The 21,752-nt window shown below is 43.8% G+C and overlaps 1 protein-coding gene across 4 annotated transcripts; it reads left to right on the forward strand.

The window, feature by feature from the left end:
- Positions 1–4,394: 4,394 nt before the first annotated feature.
- Positions 4,395–17,407, forward strand: LOC142827749 (uncharacterized). Of its 4 annotated transcripts, XM_089777021.1 has the most exons (4): positions 4,395–4,517; positions 7,675–7,827; positions 10,248–10,329; positions 10,771–10,827. In XM_089777021.1, the coding sequence occupies exons 1-4, from the start codon at positions 4,475–4,477 to the stop codon at positions 10,808–10,810; spliced, it is 318 nt and encodes a 105-aa protein (XP_089633147.1). In that variant the 5' UTR covers positions 4,395–4,474; the 3' UTR covers positions 10,811–10,827. The 4 variants fall into 4 exon arrangements, with proteins under 4 accessions (XP_089633147.1, XP_075779489.2, XP_089633145.1 ...); XM_075923374.2 differs by lacking the exon at positions 10,248–10,329 and having other exon boundaries at positions 7,675–8,331; positions 10,771–17,407; XM_089777019.1 differs by lacking the exon at positions 10,248–10,329 and having other exon boundaries at positions 4,396–4,517; positions 10,771–17,407.
- The last annotated feature ends 4,345 nt before the right edge of the window (positions 17,408–21,752 follow it).

Here is a 21,752-nt window from a genome sequence, read left to right on the forward strand (position 1 = left end):
AGCTGACACCTCCAGGAAGAGATCTAAACAAAGCAAGCAACCCTGCCCTGGCCCCAGGCTGGGTGCCTGCCAGGGAGCATCGCGCCCCGTTCAGCTCACAGGCCACCCAGCCTGGGCCCCTAGAGCAGTGTTTCCCAATTTTTTTTGACCACGGAACCCTTTTAAACTCAGAAAAATTTCAAGGAACCCCCTAGCCAGGGATTAAGTTTGTCGAGCAAAAAAAACAAAACACCCAAACACACACAGATTGGGCAGAGCGAGCTGCCAGTACACCACAATTGGTAGTAATAAGATGCTAAATATGGTCATCAGATCACCATTCATTTAAATTCAACAAAAATCATATTAAATATGTACAAAAAATAAAGCTATCAAATAATATTAATTATATTCATAGTTTTCAATGCGAAGAGTGGTTTTTCTTCTTTTCTTGGCAAATTCTTTTAATATTTGGTTTAATACTAGAAAGTTGGATTCACATATCTGGCGCAGCATTCAGTCGATTTCTGTATTTCGTTTTCATTGCCGCATAGTTCGAGAACCCAGTTTCGCACAAGTATGTGCTGGCGAAGGGTAACAGCTGACGAATTGCGCATCTTGATAAAGATGAATATTCTTCACTTTGACATAAGTCACTCCAAAATGTAATCAGAGAAACTTCTTTAAATTTTTGTATTAATTGGCCATCTGAAGCGATTTCAGTTAGGTTTTCATAATCTTGTGTAGAAAAACTGACTGGCTTTTCTGTTAAACTGAATGGATTTCGAATCCAGTTATTGTTGTCATTGATGTTTGGAAAATACTTAATGATGTTCATGTATAAATCACGGAGATGATCTGCAATGTCGCTGCGAATATGAGTCAACAGTGTGATGCTGTTGCAAAAAAAGCAAATATGATTCTAGGTTGTATCAACAGGTGTGTTGTAAGCAAAACTCATGTAGTCATTCTGCCGCTCTACTCTGCACTAGTTAGGCCTCAGCTGGAGTACTGTGTCCAGTTCTGGGCGCCACATTTCAAGAAAGATGTGGAGAAATTGGAAAGGGTACAGAGAAGAGCGACAAGAATGATTCAAGGTTTAGAGAACATGACCTATGAAGCCAGGCTTCATGAACTGGGCTTGTTTAGTTTGGAAAAAAGAAGATTAAGGGGGGACATGATAGCGGTTTTCAAATATCTAAAAGGGTGTCACAAGGAGGAAGGAGAAAATTTGTTCCTCTTGGTTTCTGAGGACAGGACAAGGAGTAATGGGCTTAAAGTGCAGCTGGGGAGGTTTAGATTGGACATTAGGAAAAAATTCCTAACTGTCAGGGTGGTCAAATATTGGAATAAATTGCCAAGGGAGGTGGTGGAATCTCCCTCTCTGGAGATATTTAAGAACAGGTTAGATAGACATCTGTCAGGGATGGTGTAGACGGAGCTTGGTCCTGCCTTGAGGGCGGGGGGCTGGACTCGATGACCTCTCGAGGTCCCTTCCAGTCCTATTATTCTATGATTCTATGAATATCTTCAGCAAGTTTGTATCCATTTTCTTCAAGGAAATCATTCAGAGTTGATAAACAATCCAAATCATTTTGTCCTACAGACGAGAACCAAAACTGTAGCTTCCGTGACAATGACAAAATTTTGTCTTTTGCATTAAAAATATTTACATTCTTTTCTTGCAGAGACAGATTTACTTCATTTAGTTTTATAAAGATATCTGCAAGATACGCAACTCTCGATAATCACAAAAAGTCTGTTAAACGATCAGACAATTGTAATTTGTGATCCATCAGATATGTGGTGAGCTCATGACGCAACTCAAATAATCTAACCAGCACTTTTCCTCGTGATAGCCACCTGACTTCTGTATGTAGAAGCAGGGCTGTGTGCTGACTATCCATATCTTCACACATAATTTTGAACAGTCTTCATTGTAATAGTCGAGTTTTTATATAATTAATAATCTGTACTGCTTTGTCCAACACATTTTTAAGAAAGGGAGAAATATTCTTAACTACCAGAGCGTGTCTGTGGAGAATGCAGTGACTGCTGGTGCAGTTTGGTGCTACATTTTTTATTCGTGTTACAGTGCCAGCCACTGTTCCTACCATTACTTTGGCACCATCACTGCACACATCAACACATTTTTCCCAGCTTATTTGATGTGTTTTCATAAAGTTATTGATACAATTGAGTATATTCTCACCAGTTGTATTGGTTTGCAAAAATTCACATAAAAGTAAGTGTTCTTCAAAAGAACTATTAAAATCATAACGGACAAATACAAGCAGAACTGCAGGACCTGCAACGTCAGTGGACTCATCTAATTGTAATGCATATGCATCACATAAATGCAGCCGAAAAATAAGCTCCTTCTCGATGTCAGCAGCAAGATCGTGAATACGACGTGTGACAGTATTGTTTGATAGTGGCACAGCCTCAACTTTATTACTAGACTCCTGATCCAACATACACATTACAATATCTTTTGCACATGGTTTTATGAGTGATTCCCCAATAGTGTGTGCTTCTCCGGCAAGCGATATACGATAGCTTACTTTGTAAGACACCTCTGTTGCATTTTCATTATCAGATTTGGCAATTTTTGACATGAAGAGTTTACTTTTTTCAAGCGATTCAAGCTTCTGCTTAAAAAAACTAATGTCTTTATCTTTGTATTCTGGATGATAGGTTTCAAAATGTCTTCGCAATTTAGCAGGTACTAAACAACTATTAGATAATATTTTGTTGCACACTACACACTGGGCACCTGGAGCATCTTCATTTCCATTGCTTGTGAATCCAAATGACAAATGGTCCTCACAATACCGGTGTTTCTTATTAGTCAGCTGAAATTTTTCATAATTAACTTGAGCTGCCTCAGTATTTTCCTTGCTGGTTTCAGTAAAAATCTTGGAGTTTGAAGTACTCAGTTTTCTCTTTAAAGTTCCTTCTTTTAACCAACGATCCATGGGGAATTTTGATATTAGACTGAATTCTTAAACTTAAAGTCACACACAGGAGCCACGTGTCCTCACAGTGTGTATGGGGATTTGTTCCGATCCTCACAGTGAGTAGGAGTTCCGGTGTTTCACTCACTGATAGTACTCCCCCCGCCCCCCACACACACATGCTGCCTTTACCAAGGGACCTAGCAGCAGCAACAGCTGCTTGTCCTGCTTCTGCCCATCAACCCAAGATTCTTCTCCTGTGTCCTCCGCTACCACTCTGCTTTTACCAAGGGACCTAGCAGCAGCAACAGCTGCTTGTCCTGCTTCTGCCCGATCAACCCAAGATTCTTCTCCCGCGTCCCCGCTGCCACTCTGCTTTTACCAAGGGACCTAGCAGCAGCAACAGCTGCTTGTCCTGCTTCTGCCCATCAACCCAAGATTCTTCTCCTGCGTCCCCGCTACCACTCTGCTTTTACCAAGGGACCTAGCAGCAGCAACAGCTGCTTGTCCTGCTTCTGCCCATCAACCCAAGATTCTTCTCCCGCGTCCCCGCTACCACTCTGCTTTTACCAAGGGACCTAGCAGCAGCAACAGCTGCTTGTCCTGCTTCTGCCCGATCAACCCAAGATTCTTCTCCTGCATCCCCCGCTGCTGCTCTGCTTTTACCAAGGGACCTAGCAGCAGCAACAGCTGCTTGTCCTGCTTCTGCCCGATCAACCCAAGATTCTTCTCCTGCATCCCCCGCTGCTGCTCTGCTTTTACCAAGGGACCTAGCAGCAGCAACAGCTGCTTGTCCTGCTTCTGCCCGATCAACCCAAGATTCTTCTCCTGCGTCCCCGCTACCACTCTGCTTTTACCAAGGGACCTAGCAGCAGCAACAGCTGCTTGTCCTGCTTCTGCCCGATCAACCCAAGATTCTTCTCCTGCATCCCCCGCTGCTGCTCTGCTTTTACCAAGGGTCCTAGCAGCAGCAACAGCTGCTTGTCCTGCTTCTGCCCATCAACCCAAGATTCTTCTCCTGCATCCCCCGCTGCTGCTCTGCTTTTCCCAAGGGATGTAGTAAGAGCAGCAGCAGGGGACACGGGAGAGGGATCTTGGGTTGATGGGCAGAAGCAGGACAAGCAGCTGTTGCTGCTGCTAGGTCCCTTGGTAAAAGCAGAGTGGGGGGGGGGGGGACAGGAGGTGTCTGAAAGGGCAGTGGGGAATAAGAGAAGGAGCCAGCGTCTTTGCTTTATGGGGGGGGGGAGGGGAGTGTTCGGGTTCTCCCGTTTACGTTCGTGGAACCCTGGGGTTCCGGGGAGCACCGTATGGGAAACACCGCCCTAGAGACTGGCGCGCGAGCTCCTCTAGCAACCAGGCCCGCGAGAGCGGCCTAAGCAGGGAAGGGCGGGAGACGAGTCACTCCCTCGCTTGTCGCCCCCCCCCTCCGCGCCTGCGCAGGAGACGCTCTCCCTGACACGGTAAGGGCTGGAGGCTTCGCTTCCCCCCACGGCGCATGCGCGCGGAAAAGCCCGTGTGCAGGGCGTTGGGCCTGCGCCATGTCGGCGGGGCTGGGGAGTCCGGAGGCGGCGGGGAGCTGCGGTAGGCACCCGGCGTCTCCTTTGAGGTGTCGGGGAAGGGGCGGGAGGCTGCGCTGGAAGCGGGAGGAGCCCGGTTGGCTCCAGCTGAGGCGGGGCCGGGCCTGGCCCTAGTCCCAGCCTGGCTGAGGGGTGGGGCGCCCCACCCCCACTGGGGGGGCGGCGGCGGCGGGGGGGGGTCACGTTCAAAAGGAGCGTCCCTTCCCCCCCGCCCCCGGCAGGTTGTTCGTTGAAGCCCCGCCCCCTCCCGCGGGAACCGCCCCGCCCGCGGAGCGTGTGAGGACGCTGCTGCCGCCCCTTCGCCTGCCTCCCGAGGAGACCCCGTGGGGGGGGGGGGGCGCCTGGTGCGTCGCAGGCTCCTGCGGCGGGGACACCCCGGACCGAAGCGCGTGCGGCGCGCGCCGCTGGGGATGCAGAAAGCGCTTTGCCGGAGGAAGCGAGCGGCCCCCTGCAAATCTTAGCGGCTGCGCCCTGTAACTTCTACACGGCCCAGCCTGCAGCGTGGGGTGACAGCCGGGTGGGGGGGGGGCAGGGGTACTACCAAAGTGCTAGCATGGAGCTGGAACCGCAGCCAGCGAGCTGATGCTTATCGGTTCATTGCTCAAACTCTACCTTTTGTAGCCTTAATCGTAGAACCACAGCGCTGGAAGGGACCTCGGAAGGTCGTCAAGTCCAGCCCCCCGCTCTAGGCAGGACCAATCCCAACTAAATCAACCCGGCCAGGGCTTTGTCAAGCCGAGACTTAAACACCTCTAGGGATGGAGACTCCACTACTTCGCTAGGGAACCCGTTCCAGTGCTTCACCACCCTCCTAGGCTGTGTCTAGACGGCAGGGTTTTTTCGAAAAAAGTAGCCTTTTTTCGAAAAACTTCACCCGCGTCTAGACTACAGCTGCGTTCTTTCGAAATTAAATCGAAAGAACGTAGCTTTTTTGTCGACAGCGGTACTCCTCATTTCACGAGGAAGAACGCCTTTTTTCGAAAGTGCTCTTTCGAAAAAAGGCGTTCTTGAATGCAAACAAGGCGTTCTTGAATGCCTGGGTGCTCTCTTTCGAAAAAGCGGCTTGCTTTTTTGAAAGTACTGCTTGCAGTCTAGATGCTCTTTTTCAAAAGAGGCTTGCAGTCTAGATGTAGCCCTAGTGAAATAGTTTTTCCTAATATCCAACCTGGACCTTTCCCACCTCGACTTGAGATCATTGTTCCTTGTTCTGCCATCTGTCACTACTGAGAATAGCCTTTTTCCATGCTCTTTGGAACCTCCCTTCAGGAAGTTGAAGGCTGCTATCAAATCTCCCCTCACTCTTCGCTTCTGCAGACTAAACAGACTCAACTCCCTCAGCCTCTCCTCATAGGTCATAAGCGCCAACCCCCTAATCATTTTGGTTGCCCTCCGCTGGACCCTCTCCAATGCGTCCACATCCTTGATGGCTTGAGCCTGGGAGCTTTTAAGGGTTGTGAGAGATCCACTGAAATTCTCATAGTGCTAATTATAAACGGCTAACAATGTTATCACTAGGAAAGGTGAGGTAATAAGATAGAAGATACCATAGTGTTGCTATATAAATTCATAGTATGCCCACACTAGGGATGTGAATGACTAGTTGACTATCCGATGAGCAAATGCTTTTCAGAAAGAGGCAGCAAGTGGGGTGGGGGGAAGAGGAAGGAGTACTTGAAAGTGGCAGCGCCTCATGCAGACCAGGGTGTCCCCAGGCTTCACACAGCGTTTCAAAGTGGCAGCACTACATGGAGCCTGGGATCAGTTGAGGACTCCCCCAGTGATCCCGGGCTTCCTGTGGTGCTGCCACTTTGAAACCGTATGGAACCTGACGCTGGGCTCTCCGTGGCGTTTCAAAGCGCCAGTGCTGCATGGAACCTGGGGTCAGTGGGAGAGTCCCCAGCTGACCCCAGGTTCCATGCTGCGCTTTCGCCTTTGAAGTGTAGCAACAGCCCTAAGGCTGTTGCTACGCTTCAGAGATGGAGGGGCTTTATCCACTAATCAAATAATCGATGAAAAGTGCATCAAGTATTCTATTAGTCGATTACTTGAAATTTAAAATCCCTAGTCCACTTCTGCATGCCCCATCTCAAAAAATGTATATCAGAATTTCAAAAGATAGAGAGCATGGTAACAAAAATTATTAAAGGTATGGAAGAGCTTCCAGAGCAGTAAAGGTTAAAAAGCCTGGGACTGTTCATGGAAAAGACTAACAGGGGGATATGATAGAGGTCTATAAAGCCTGAATGGTATTGAGAAAATGAAAAGGGAAGTGTTTTTTACCCCTTTACATAACACAAGAATTAGGGATCTCCTGATAAAATTAATAGGCTGCAGGTTTAAAACAACCATAAGAAAGTAATTCTTCATACTGTGCACGCTGAGTGTTATGAAGGACTAACGTGTAAGAGGGTTAAAAAAATTGATAATTGCATGGAGGATAAGTCCGTCAATGGCTATTAGATACACTAGATGGAGAGGGCTCTAAGTTACTACAGATAATTCTTTCTCAGACTGCTGGGTCTTGCCATATGCTCTGGGTCTAACTGCTTGCCATATGTGGGATTGGTAAGGAATTTTCCCTTAAGTCAGACTGATCTTTTTTTTCTTTCCTCTGAAGCATGGATTATCTGCAGGTTTAAACTAATGTAAATTATGGATTTTCTGTGACTTGACATTTTTAAACCATGATTTGAGTACTTCAGTAACTCAGCCAGAGGTTAGGGTTCCGTTACAGAAGTGGATGGGTGAGGTTCTGTGGCCTGCAATGTGCGGGAGGTCAGATTAGATGGTCCTGATTGTCCCTTCTGTCCTAAAAGTCTAAGATATGGTGATGGATGTAACACCATGCTTTGAATGTCCCTGAGCCGCTGACTGCAAAATGCTGAGTCTGGGAAAAAGGGCTGCTGACCTTGCTTCCAGGGAGGATTCCCTGGGAGCTCTGCAGCTGGCTCTCTGGGAGTGGGGTCCGCAGCCAGCAAGTAACTTGTGGGAGGTTGGGGGAAGGAGCAGATGGCTAGGCTGCCTGAACAAGGGCTGCTCATGCCCAGGGCGGGCAGGGAGCTGCTTCGCTCTGTGCTGGCTAACTGGAACCCATTAAGGGTGAGGCTTGCTGGTTAATCTTTTACATCCCTAGTGCTAATACTGTTTTTGTCTGATTTCAGAATCTGATGTATTTGAAATTGACCTTCCCATTATCATCATTGTGCTGAGTGATGATGATTTTCTAGAAAGTGAAGGTGAAGATGAAGAGCAAGAAATCTTGAGTAGTGATGATATTTTAAAGAGTGAAGAAGATGTGGCCACTTCGAATGACGGTGAGTTCCTAAAAAAAAGTGAAGAGCAAGAGCAGGTGCCTTCAAGTGGTGATGATGCTCTAAAGAGTCAGGTGCAGCCCACTTTGCAGGAAGAAAATGTTCTAAAATGTCCCAAGGAAGAGCAGGTTACTCTGAGTGTGTTTGAGAAATCAAATTCAGTCCAAGTTTCTTTAAATCATCAATATGCTCTGGACCGGAGCAAACCAAACCAAAATTATATGCCTTGTTCATCAGCTCCCAGAATGAACCTTGGAACATTAAATGTATGTGTCAGAAGCAAAGGAGGCAATTATGACATTGATTGCCAAAAGATTCCTGTTACTCTCTTGTGTGATCACAATAAGGATGGTCTGACTATTGAGACAAACAAGCAGTTGATTCCAAGAGCAATATTTAAAGGTGGACTGGAACATGAGACTTCTGCAATCAATTTCTCTGATAGCAATCAAGAGTACCAGCTAGCATTCCATTGTAAAGAAGGAGAGAGATGTGTTAAGACTGAAGGTGAGAGAGAGTGAGGACAAAGTTATGAGCTACGGTTAAAAAGCAAAAGTATGATATTGAGAGAAATTTGGGATGAAGTGAGAAAAAACACAGTAGTGGGAAAGGGGGAGGCACTGAAGATCACTCAGGATAAAGTTACACCAAATTGTATTGTAGGAAAGACTAGAGGATTTACCTGGTGTTGCTCAGGTCCTTGTAGGAGCGCAGGAATCAGGTATGTGGTGGGGGATTCAAGAGGTGTGGGGTTGACTCATAGGGCTGGGCTACCTGGTCGCCGTGGTAGCCCTAGCCAGTGTCAGCGTCTGGTGGCTCCACGGAGCTGCTACAGTAGCTGTGCTTGCCTGCCCGTTCCCCACTGCAGTGTCTGGAGCTGAGGGTGGAGAGGACTGGTTTGGGCCCTGGCTGTGGGGCATGGGGGCCAGCACAGGGGGAGTGGAAGGGAGAACAACTATGCCTAGCACCAGCACAGGAGTCTTATCTGTGGATAGTGGCCAGCAATATACAAATCCCCTCCCCCAGCTAGCCACTGTCTTATAGGTATGCCTGACCTCTTGTTGTCTTTCAGCAGTATAACTGTACCTGCTAGCAGACCCCCTCCCTTAGCATTTTATGAGAAACAATCACATTCCTTCCAGGCACATTGCATTTTCATGGCACAACCAAACCCTTACCTTGTTTTATGTTACAATAAGAGGAAGCTGCATAACAAATCTGGTGGTCCTAGCTCTTATGTTTAGGAGGAGTTGTTGAACAAACTGACTCTGACAGACAGATGCACAAGCGCTCTCAAATACATAGTAGAAAAGGTAAAGATAGGAAGAGAAAGGAAGTACAGCAAAAGCAAGAAACTTAATAAGTGGCACGAGTCAAATAGTGAACTGAAGATGTAATACCATTTTTAATATTTTGATACTTTTGTGGTATTGGATTAATGCCATAATTGATCAAGTTATAGTCAACAAATATATTGGATTAACAATGGTGGAATTAGGGATGTCAGCGACTAGTTGGCTTAACTAGTTGCTTCCCTCCCCCTGCTCCCTCTATCAGAGAGAGGCAGGGGGAGCAGGAGCCGGTGCTGGGGGGAACCGGTAAAGCTGGTAAATCTCTGTGGGGGGCAGGGGAGGCAGAAGCATAGCTGGAAATGGCGTGAGTGAGAACTGCTTCAGTCCCTGCTCTCGCAGGTTCCCACTGCAGGCACTTCTGCTTTTGAAATGTACAAGAGCCCTTCGGAATTGCTGCAGAGGGCACAGGGTGAGCAGGGACTCAAGCAGTCCCCGCTGGCTCCATGCTCTCTGTGGCACCCCCCCCACTCTTGGTGCCTCAATGAGAGGCAGCAAGGGCAGGAGGACAGGGTCTGGTGCTGGGGGGAGCCAGTTTAAAAGCCAGTTCTTCCCGACACTGTTTCCGGGATGCTGACTACTCCTCTCTCCCCTTGACTCAGAGTCAGTGTCGGGGGTGGGGAGGGATAGGGAATGCTGCTGCGAAGCAGCCCCTGTTTGCAGCGGCCAGAGCTATCTGTGGCCAGCCCTGGCTGCTGTGAACAGAGGCTGCTGGACTCAGCGCGAGCAGTTCTGGCTCATGCTGATCGGTGTGCCTCTGCATTTTAAATGTAGTAAGAGCCTAGCAGCTATACTATTAGCCAAATAATTGTATTTTAACATCCTTAGATGGAAATTGAGGTGTTTCAAAGGAATAGCCATGTTAGCCTGTTTCAGCAAAACAATGATGAGTCCCGTGGTACCTTAAAAACTAACATTTGTTTGGGCATAAGCTTTTGTGGGCTGGAACCCACTTCATCAGATCATTTTGTGTCATTTGACCTCCCCTAGTAGTGACAAACAATATGTTTATATAATAGAAAAATGACTGCCAGTGTTGTAATGGTGCACAGCTGTTCTGTTCCTTTAATTTAGAGAGGAGGGGCGCCATGGTGGACCACCCAGCCCAAAATTTCTATTCAGACTTTGTCCAACAGCAGTTTGCACTCACAAGCAGGTAAGGGCTAAAATAACAGGTGTATTGCAGGTTGGATGTTCTGTCCATATTGTTGAGGGAAGCTTGGTCTGCACCTTTCCTACATTATTTATACCTTCAATCAGTGTCTCAGTCTCTAATTTAGCACTTAACTTTGCTCACCAGTAAGCGTGAGGGTGAGAACTATGAAGATATGGCTATTGGTGAATACTCTTGGAGAACCAGTAGTTATGTTCACGTCTACTACAGCTGAATGAAATCATATAAGGAAATCATTTTACCTTTTTTTGCATCAGTGAGTGGTATTCCCTATTCTGAATACAAATTCTGATGGCAGTCAGAAATTGTCTACTTTTATCACTAGAGTGCTTCGTTTATCTGATCATAACTTAGATGGAAGTTACTGAGATTATGCTCAGCGGCAGATTACTGGATGTCATATGTATTTTCTTACATTTTTAGGTACTGCCTCTTTAGAGACTGCAAAGAATACAACAGATGACAGAACAAGAAAGAGAAGTGGTTCTAAAGATGACACTCTGAATTCTGAAATGGGTAGTAGCACTGAAGATCTGAATGGTATAAAAGAAACAAAGCAAGTCCCAAGTACTTATTTTACTTGCGCTAATGGTGATTTTTCTTCAGCAGGAGACTTGCTAGAAGAAGTAGGGGACTTGGCAAGGAATGCTTGTGATAATCCTGGATTGAATATTTCTGAAGCGCTTATTCATCAGTCAGTAATTCCATCTCCCAGGATGATGAATAAGCAAGAAGATTGTGATTTTTCTCATGTGATTATAAAACAAGAAGAGACATTCCAACTAGGTAATGAGCATAATAGTGAAACTGTTTGTGTAGGATCTACGTACAAGCATGAAAAGACACTGAATGTGAAATGCAGGTTTTGTAGCTCTGTGTGTACAAATAAAAGTATTCTAAAGAAACATGTTTATTCAGCACATCAGGATAAAAAAATTCACAAATGCTGCTTTTGCCAAAGAAGCTTTTTCTTTTCTGTCAACATTAAACGCCATCTTAAATTTCATAAGAAAATGACCAGATTGAAAAATACAAGAAAAGGTAGAAGAAGTATGAACCCTGAAAAAGCCAGGAAAGAGAACCCAGTAAAAATACACTCTGCAAATAAGAAAAAGGAAAGTAAGTATGAGAAGTTCTTCATCAAAATTGAAAGGGACTATAAAACAGCAGCTGTTCCAGTTATTTTTTCTTGCAAATTTTGTCTCTTTGCTTCACCAGATCCCAAGCTTTTTGTTTATCACATGAAGGGACATAAAGGCAGACGGCCTTATCAGTGTCCTCAGTGTGACTATTCTTGTGTTAGTTTGTCCTATATGCTAAATCACATGTACTGGCATGCTGGTTATGGATTGTATAAGTGTAGGTTCTGTACATTTTTTTCACTGTATTTTGCAAGCATGGTGAAACACAGTTATATTCATACCGGGGCTAAGCCATATTCCTGTGAATTCTGCCAGTCGTCATTCACAAGCACAAGTGGGTTAAAGAGACATACAAATATACATACTGGAAAAAAATTATGCCAAAGACAGCAATGCCTTGGCTTGTGTGTCGAGGAGAAGAGAACTAAAAGTCCTCCAAAGAGCTATACATGTGATCAGTGTAACATAGTATTTTACAGTAAAGGATTGCTCTACTTTCATAAGAAATTTCATACTCATGTTAAAGGCTGTGATGAGATGTTTGCAAATGAGAGCAATGAATACAATGCAAGCAAAACATGTAAAGGTGACAACGATTATGAAAAGGATCAGGTTTCCTCTGGTTCTAACAATAAATTGGATGATCACCTGCTTAATGGGACACTTGAAATGCTGGCTTCAGGAACAGAACTTGAACAGAAGAATGAATTTGAGAGGGAGATGAATATATCCCATGGCAAAAAAATGTGGCAAAGCAGCCAGCGAACCAACAATTTGCCTGTTGTGAGGAGCGGATCAGAAACTCTTGTGAACACCGAAATGAGTGATCAGTATGATTTACTGTTTTACAAAGAGAAGCATCTGTTCTTTGAGAAGTTCACTCAGTCACAAATTGAAGAATGTAATGAGATTATTACATATGCTCCCAAGGGCGAGGAACATGCTAAGTATGTTAATGCACAGCCTCCTTTTGGGACTTCTCACAAACTGTTCAGATGTCAACAATGTGATTATGCCACTTACATTTTTAGCAACCTGAAGCTGCATTTTAGAATGCATAGTGGTGAAAAACTATTTGAGTGTAAAGAATGCAAAAAGAGGTTTTTCAGCTCCAGCCATTTGCAGAGACATAGTCTTATGCACATAAAAAACCATCATGAATGTGACCATTGCCATTATTTGTGCAACACTTCAGACCACCTTAAGTTGCACCGTGAAATACATAAGAGCGCCTGTCCTAAAAGGGAAGATCTTAATTCCTCAAAAGACTTAAAGCATGTCCGTTCCATATTCCTCTCAAAAAACCTTCAGAAACAGATGGATGTTCATGAGGGCAAAGAAAATGAACATGTTCTGCCATCAAAAAGTCTTTCACAACTTCACAAGTGTGAACAATGTAATTACATGACTTATGTTTTAAGCAACCTCAAGCTACACACAAGGATTCATACAGGTGAAAAACCCCACAGCTGTGACACCTGTGAGAAGAAGTTTCGCACTTCAAGTCATCTAAATCGACACAAGCTTGTGCATTTAAAGATGGAGCGCCTCAAATGTAGGAACTGTGACTATTCAGCAGACAAATGGCAATCCCTTAAGCAGCATTTGGCTTCACACTCAAATGAAAAAAATCTGGCTAGTAGTAAAGTTCAAGAGAAATCACTTCAGAATATACCTGTCAAAATATACAAATGTGAGGAATGTGGCTATGCTACTGCCCATAGTGGAAACTTTAAGCAGCACTTGAGAATTCATACAGGTGAAAAGCCATACAAATGTGATCAGTGTGGTCTTGCTTTCCGCACTTCTAGCCACCTGAAGCGCCACTTACTAACTCATTTAAAGTTACGTTGCAACAAATGTGAGTTTTCCACCATGGATAAATGTGCTCTGGAGAAACATGTAAAAACACACCAAGTTAAAAAAGCATACAAATGCTAAAAGTGCAATGTAACATTTTCCACCATATGTCTCTTAGAGAAACATGAGAAACCACATTTGAAAAGTGGAAAATAAAACTGGGATTTGTTAAAATCCCCAGTAACAAGTTTGGATCTAGAAAGTGTGCCATAGTGTGGATTTGCATCTTAGCAGAAGAGTATAATTTCTGCCTCTCTTTGCCCTGTTTCCCACCTATATGAAATGTCTTCAACTGGCACTTGGTTAAAGTGACCTGATAAAGACTATGGACCAGACTCTTGAGTATTCCCACAGTGTACAGAGTGGAAGTTAAGGAATGGCATGGAATGCTGACACAAAACAATGCCCTACTACTACTAATGAGCACTACTTCCATTGCATCAGAGTGGTTTCTAAATTATGTTGGCTTATAAAAGCCACAAGGGGCTGTTTTAAACTAGCTCAGGAGTGGAATGTTCAAACAAATTTCTGCTAAAGCTCTCCTATTGAGTAAGCGCACTTTATACCACTATCGTAAGCAAGGAGAGGAGAGGGTGTGACTTTTAACACTCCTATATTGGCTGTATTCCATTGCTGGGTCACTTTTAACCAAAATATACTATGTTTTTCTGAAAGGAATTTTTAAAATTCTATTCTACCACAAATTAGTAACTGGCACATCAAAAATCTAGTTAAAATTAGTCCCTCTTATTTGCTACAACCTGCACTTACTGCTCTGAGTCTTTCAACTACTGGTATTGCTACACCTACCTAATATTGCAAGAGGACAGAATCAAGTGTGACTTTTAAAAAACCACTAGTTACAATAACTGTTTATATTTGCACATATGTAAACCTACCTATTACCCATTTCTATAAACACATTCCAGAACACAGGTTACTAATTTGGATGCAGCATTGATGAGTTCTGCCGCAATAACTTTTGAGGCTATTCTTGGTTTATACTTCGTAGAAATGCTCTTGACTGTTTTGAAGTATTGTCCTTCAAAGGCTTAATCATGTGAGATGCTGTGCCCCCTCCAAAGCACGTTGCATGATAAGTTCCAAACTGCAAGAAATGAAGTAGGAAGCACAAGATACAAATATTGGATACCTCCAACCTACCATGTGATGCCTGTTTTCCAAGAGTTCTGTTGCATATCTGAAAATCTTCATTAAGAGGATTTGATGGAAAAGCTGTGAATCTATTATGATTCCTACAGTTTAAACTTATCTCCTTCAAGGAGACTTTACTGAGAGCTGCTTGTTTGCTCATGTTCTTTGCTATTAATATAGATCATTATTCATGAAGAGTTTGTTCCAAATATCTGTTCTTTTTTCATTATTTTGGATGAAGGAAATGACTAAATTGATTTAAATATATTTAGCACAATGCTGGTGTGTTTTTCAGAAACATTCTGGGTTTTGCTTTTCAGTATCTTTTGAATGTTCCTTTTAACCCTACAAAAAAGGGAAATATGTAGTATGTATATTTCAACAATTTGTGTTAAACGGTTTAGTAAATGTTCGTAAAATGTTTTGATGCATGTTCAAATGTTTTGATGCATTAGTCTCAGAAATATGCTAAAATAATTTCCTTTATGTTGAAAGTGGGTAAAATTCAGTGTTTGCCATTAAAATATTTAACTTTGCCCTTTTAAGGAAATAATGTTACTAATCTAAGGAGTTTGGTAATATTAAAGATGTTGATGGAAAATTTGCTAAATTTTGACAAACACTTTGATATTGGAGATGTTAGATATCTTTTATTTTAGTAATTGTGTAGCTGCCCAATTTTTAGTGGTTACTCAGTTACTAAAATGTTCCCCCCGGGGGCGGAGCCGACAGCCAGTGCACACCCGGCCCCACTCCCGTGGAGCATCCTACCACCCTGCACTGCTGCCTTTGTATCACAGGCAACAGGATAGGGTGGTAGGTAGAGCTAGTCCACAAGGGGAGCTGGTTTAAAAATTAGTTCCCTGCACAGACCAGCTCTTGCCTGCCAGATTCCCGTGTATGCTGACTCCCACCTGCCTCTCCTCACCCTCTGCACTGCTGCCTCTGAAGCAGCAGCATGGTGGGGGGGGGGGGGGGGGGAACAGGCAGCTCCACAGAATCTGGTGCTGGTAGGGAGCCGGCTTTTAAGCCAGCTCCCCCTGAGCACTGGCCTCCTACCTGCCTTCCACATTGCTGCCTCTGTGGCAGGCAGCCAGCTCCGCAGAGGCACCAGCTCCTGCCTCCTCCCACCCCTTGCTGCCTCTGACACAGATGGGGGTGTGTGTGCATGTAGTTATTTGGATTAACTGATAAGCCCAGGTTTATTGGTTAATCATTTAAATGACTATTTGGTATACTTCTATAAAGCTCTCTTTAAGGTCCACTTAAAGAGCTAGCTCAACAAAGTATTTGGCTATATCTTAAAAATACAGCAAGTGGGAGACCCAAGAATGAAATTGGACTTTTCCTTTCATGCTATAAGATAAGGTGGTGTTTGATAGGGACGTAAAAGAGTAGTTGAGTCGACTACTCCCATTTCTCCCCTACCTTGCTGCCTCTCAGAAGTAGCAAGGCGGGGGGCAGAGCAGGAGCTGGTCTGGAACCAATTTAAATGCTGTTCCCCCGCCAGCACCTCTCCGCATTGTGTATGGGGTGGAGGGAAAGAGGAGGCAGAGGCACAGCTCCTGACCTACTCCTACTCCTGCTGCAGCTCTTCAGTTTAAATGTAGTAGGAGCCGGGCTTCCTGTATGCCCAGCTCAGACTACATTTAAACTGCAGAGCTGCAGTGGCCCCTTATCGACTAATTGTGCCTCGATACAAATTGTATCGAATACACGATTAGTCATTTACTTGATATTTAACATTCTTATTATTTAAGCATCTGAGTTGTATTGTGCTAAGATTTCCCCAGCACTACTTGCACCAGGGGATTTGTAATGGCAGAAATTTGTGCCCAGCATCCCTTACAATTATTGCAAATGATTAAGGGATTGGAAAATTGGAAGAGAAAGTGTAAAGAAGGGGATACCAAGAATCCCCTAATCTCCTATTTAAAGCCACAAGAACGTTGTACTGTAGATTAAATAAACAAATCTACAAAACAGGAGGGCATGAAGTATGACTACCTAAAGGTGAGATGTGGAGAACAAATTTACTTTGTGATTTTTCTCATTAATATGGCACTGAAGCATACAGACTACAGTCTTCCAGCACAAGCTGCGATCTTGATCTGAGTAGAGGGTTGGGGTCTGTTAGCTGAATCTCAGTATTACCGGAGTATGGCTTCACTGTGCTCCACTTTATGGAATTAGTTGTAGTCCTAACTGATGCTTCTGGGCTCCCATCATCTACTTACCCATTCAGTAGGCACAGGTTAGTCTAAAAGACATTTATATTTTATTTTTTTCCTTAAAAAGTGCCTCATTTTTTGTTGAGTTTTTCTTGTAGCCAATGCTTCATGCTATGCCTTTTGGCTCCTACAAGGTTTTGAAATCTCTATTGTGATGGACTAAGACTGTCCATCTCTCATCTTTCCTGATATTTCATATAGGCCAGATGTGCTTGTTACACCATAGCATCCACATTTGAAACAAAGCTTTCTTCATTTGATTTGTAATTGAAACCACAAATTCTGAACAACAAAAATAAGGCTAAAACATCAAGATATACATTATACCAGTGGGGGTCCCCCCTACTGCTGTACAGGTATAACTGCACATGTTCCACTACTTTTGATCTTACCCATCTAAACCTTGTTGAAGCAGGAAAACAGAATAGCCTTGTCAATGGGAAAAATGTGGTAATGACAGATGACTTCTACACTTTAGTCCTGTTTGTATGCAGTGCATCACAACTCTTAAAGTGGAATTGTGCCTTTTCTAGAGCACAGTGTTGTAAAAGTCATTTTTATGAAAAGTAAATGGATGTAAGTGAATTGCATAATTTCATGTAATAAATTATTCCATTACATTTATCTATTAATGGAGCTATTGGGGTAAAAAAATAAATTAATTAAAATAGGTGAAGGCTGTTCCATGTTTCTTACTGAGTTCAATGTTCATTGTGCATGGGAGAATATTAATACACATTTTTTTGAAGTTTGTGTGTTTTATAGTAAGAGCAGGCAAAAGAATGTGAATTTATATAAAAGGAATAGTCCCTTTTGGAATAAAGGTACACTTAAAGGTGTCTGTGGTATCCGTAAAGTACGTTCCTTTAGTGTTTCTTGCACAGAAAAGGCCTTCAGGGTACATGAATGTTGATGAAGGTGAAAACAAGTGTTCCCAATCAGTGTTGTTTCTTATTAATAAAGATGTGTTATTTTGTAATCAACAATCACCTGAATTTACATTTTATGGTCTGCTTAGTAACTGATCCTAGAACAGTCCGTACTCAACTAGAGAAATGTTTGAAATTTAGTCTGACTTCACTAGACTAGGGATGTTAAATTTAGTTTAGTCAACTAATTGACTAGCCAATGGAATTTCCATTGACCAGTTGATAAGCAGGGGAGTCACAGTGAGGTTAGCTTCCAGCCCCAGGAGCTAACTCTGCTGTGGCTCTTCCTTTTAAATGTATTAAGAGCTGGTAGGCCAGTGTTTCTTAAACTGTTCCGTGGCACACTGGTGTGCCATGAGGCAGTTGGAGGTGTTCAAAATGGCCACCCCTAAAGGGGCAGGCAATTTTTTGGGGGGGGGGGGGGGAGAGACTCAACAAAAAATCCTTGGTTTTCCTCATAAAAAATAATTATTGGTAAGTGTTCCTCAGTATTAAAAAGTTTAAGAAACACGGCGGTAGGCTCTTAATACATTTAAAAGGCTGAAGGGCTGAGGGAGTTGGGGGACCTAATTCAAACTAGTCTTAAGGCTTTTGTACAATGTGTAGTATACCGTTGCACCTGCTTTTACAAATGTAGGCTTGTCCTCTACGAACATTTTAAAAGACAAATCAAAGAGCAAAAATTACTCTAAGGAATATGAAGAATTGTTACATCCTGAATGGTTTGTCTTATAGGTTCACATTTTGCTTTAAAGGAAATACTTTGCATTTACAATCCCTTTTAAGAAGGCTGCAGTACTCTTATAAGCATCAAGCAAATGCCCATGTGAAATGGTTGAGACATAGGTGCTCAAATAGGTATCGTAGGAAGAAATGCCTTATTTTGAAGTTCTGACAAATTCTGGGCCTGCTTTTGAGGTAATGAGAGCCCTCTGCCATGGATTTGTGTGATAATGCAGGGTGCCCAGCAATTTCTAGCAGTATGCCCATATACAAACGAACAATACAGATTGGTATGGGAAAAGCATGGTGACTTAGTGGTGAAAAGTATACCTCATGATCCATTACAAACACATTTATTCAGCCTATCATATATAATACATAAAGTGACCATATTTCCCTGTACTGTATATGGAAGATCTGGTAAAATTACTCATTCAAGTAGAGTCAGTAACAATCAATCATACAAACATTCAAATTAACATCAAGTTGACTGAGCCCGTTAAATATGGTGTAGTTTGGTTCTTTTTACCTTCTCTCACATGGGGGAAGGGCATGACTGACCTAGTCCTTCTCTGCCCGCTATTCCTGGCTGGACTACCTCAGCACAGAGCTGTTACTCCTGGGCTACGTCTACACTGGCCCCTTTTCCGGAAGGGGCATGTAAATTTCACCAGTCGTCGTAGGGAAATCCGCGGGGGATTTAAATATCCCCCGCGGCATTTAAATAAAAATGTCCGCCGCTTTTTCCCGGCTTTTAAAAGTAGGAATAAGACCCTCCGGAAAAGGGCACTTTTTCCGGAGGATCGGGGCCAGTGTAGACGCTCTTTTCCGGCTTTTTTAAAAGCCGGAAAAAAGCGGCGGACATTTTTATTTAAATGCCGCGGGGGATATTTAAATCCCCCGCGGATTTCCCTACGACGACTGGTGAAATTTACATGCCCCTTCCGGAAAAGGGGCCAGTGTAGACGTAGCCCTGGTATTTGGCACAGCGTCTTCTTTGGGAAATAGCGGGGGTGAGGCATGTAAAGTCACATGCTGCCTTCACAGCTTTCTGCTAATGTTCACCCCAGAATGCAGCCAGCTGCAGTTCTTAGGCTCTGTGTGGGAAGCAAGGGACAGAAGCTATTTCCACCTCGGGATGGGGGAAGGGATAAATCTGGCAGCGCTCATCTCTTCCCCTGCCACTGCTCCTATGTTTAGGAGCAACTTGTCCTTTCCTGCCCATACAGTGTCAAAAGCAGCTAATACTTTCAGGCTTCTGTTTGCCACCAGCATAACCCAGCTGCCTCCTGCCCCCTGCCTACAGTGCAGGCAGGAAGGGGTTAAGACCTAAGACTGCTTTGAGCGCTAGGGCTCAGGAACCTGGCAGCAGAGGCTTCAGCAAAACCAGCCAGAGAGGTGGCTTTGCAAAGGAGGGCACCTAGGGAATGAAGCAGGACCCAGAAGTGGGTGAGGGCTGGGCAGCATGTAAATAGAACCTTCTGGCACCTGCCTGCATTCATCAACTACTGCAGCCAATGCCAGCTAGATGGGGGATGCGGCTCTGCTGATTGAGAACCAGCATGCAGCAAGAGCTGCACTGACAGACAAGCTGGGAGAGCAAGCTACCCCCCGCCCTCCAGCTTTGCAAACCCACCTCTATTGTTGGCCATTGGACCCCTTCCCACTGCTTTTGCATAAGTAGCTGGCAAGCAGGGATCCAGCCAGCCCATACAGCTGGACCCACCGTAACTGATGGGAAGGAGACACGAAATACAGAACAATTTGCCCATTTTTAAGAAAAGGTCAAGACAACTGTAGGAGGGCATAAATACAGGACAGACCTTTAAAAAATGGGACATCTGGTCACTCTTTTTACTGATGGGGAAACTGAGTCAAAGAGTGATTACATGGCCTACCACTGATAACATGGGAAAGCAAGTATATCTTAAATCTGGGTGGTTTCCAAATGGCTAAAACACTTTGGCTAATTTGTAATCATGTGAACTTGCAAGTTGCAGAAATATCTTATGCTCAAAAAGAACAGTTTCTTCATTAGAGGGATAGCAAATAATTTTTACACAGGTGGATACCTCAGCCACCAATGATGCCAGTGTCCATTGTGCTATTTTTTTAACACTATGAGGTTTATCATACCCTGATGAAATTTCAGGAACAATCTGGGATAGGCCAGCCTCAATCACCCACATTTTTAATTTGTCCAAGATGAAGACCTACTCTTCCCCAAACTACTCATCATGACTCACTACTACCCAGAACCTTGGTTTCATGTTTCAGTGGAAAGACACCACCAGAGTTCTACCTATTGTCAGACACATATGTTGTTTGAATCATGTTTGAGAAAAGAACATCCTCTTCTTCACCAAAACTTTCTTCTGCACAAGTTGGGTCTTCCTTTACTTCTTCAGTAAACACGGTAACATGTGAAAGTGTAGTCTGAGGAGAGGAGACATGGTTGCGGCAGGGGCAGTTTACACAGTTTTAAATACACCACACTCATATTAATTATTTGGCAATTATATGGCAGCACCTAGGGACCACATTAGGAACAAGATACAAGTGTGCTAGGTATTGTACATGCAGAATAAGAGTCGCCCTGCTCTAAAGAGTTTACACTGTAAATAAGCAAGACAAAGAATAATATCTAATCTTAGTAAACAATGAGATGTCAGCAATAAGGTTTTTCTTAATAGTGGGATGGAGTTATGTTGTTGAAAGCAGATTGGCTAAAAAAGGCAAAAAATTGACATTTAAGGAGGAGAAGAAATAATGGGAGCTGAGAATGAAGATGGAGTAAATGAGCAGGAATAGGGAAGCAGAAGCCAATAGACTGCCATTACAGAGGCAAGTACTGCAGTGTAAATGCTGTAAAAACCAGCAAGAAGTTGCTGACATCTACAGGTTGCTGCTGCAGCTGCTTTCCTTTGCTCTTCCTGGTTGAGTTTCTAGCTGGCTCCTGCCAGCACTTCCTTTTGTCGTAACTCACATGGTTGAGAAGTATGGGACTGCATAGGCTCTGGTGCACCAGACAGGAGGTCTCCCCTACACAGTGTTGGGTCTGGAGATGCTAGAAAAGGGAAGAAGAGCAACCTTAACTGGATTACAGTTCCTGTTTCTCTTAGTGGTACTACTGTACTTGCTTCAGCTGTTTGTTTTTCCTCTATTACTGCTGCGTAGTTGTGAAAAAATGTATAGGTGCAGCCTTCTTAGAGCTTAACCAGTGTAATACATATAGCTGTGTGTTGTGATGAAAGGACCAAGTTAGGAAAAGGTCCAAATGCTTAAAATGTAAAAATTCAAACACCTTAAATCTGGCTTCAGGTGAGCATGGATGTCACTATATCAACCAAACTTTACCATGTACC

Source organism: Pelodiscus sinensis, chromosome 3 (genome assembly GCF_052426305.1).
Source record: "Pelodiscus sinensis isolate ZL-2025 chromosome 3, ASM5242630v1, whole genome shotgun sequence".
Classification (NCBI taxonomy): Eukaryota; Metazoa; Chordata; order Testudines; family Trionychidae; genus Pelodiscus; species Pelodiscus sinensis.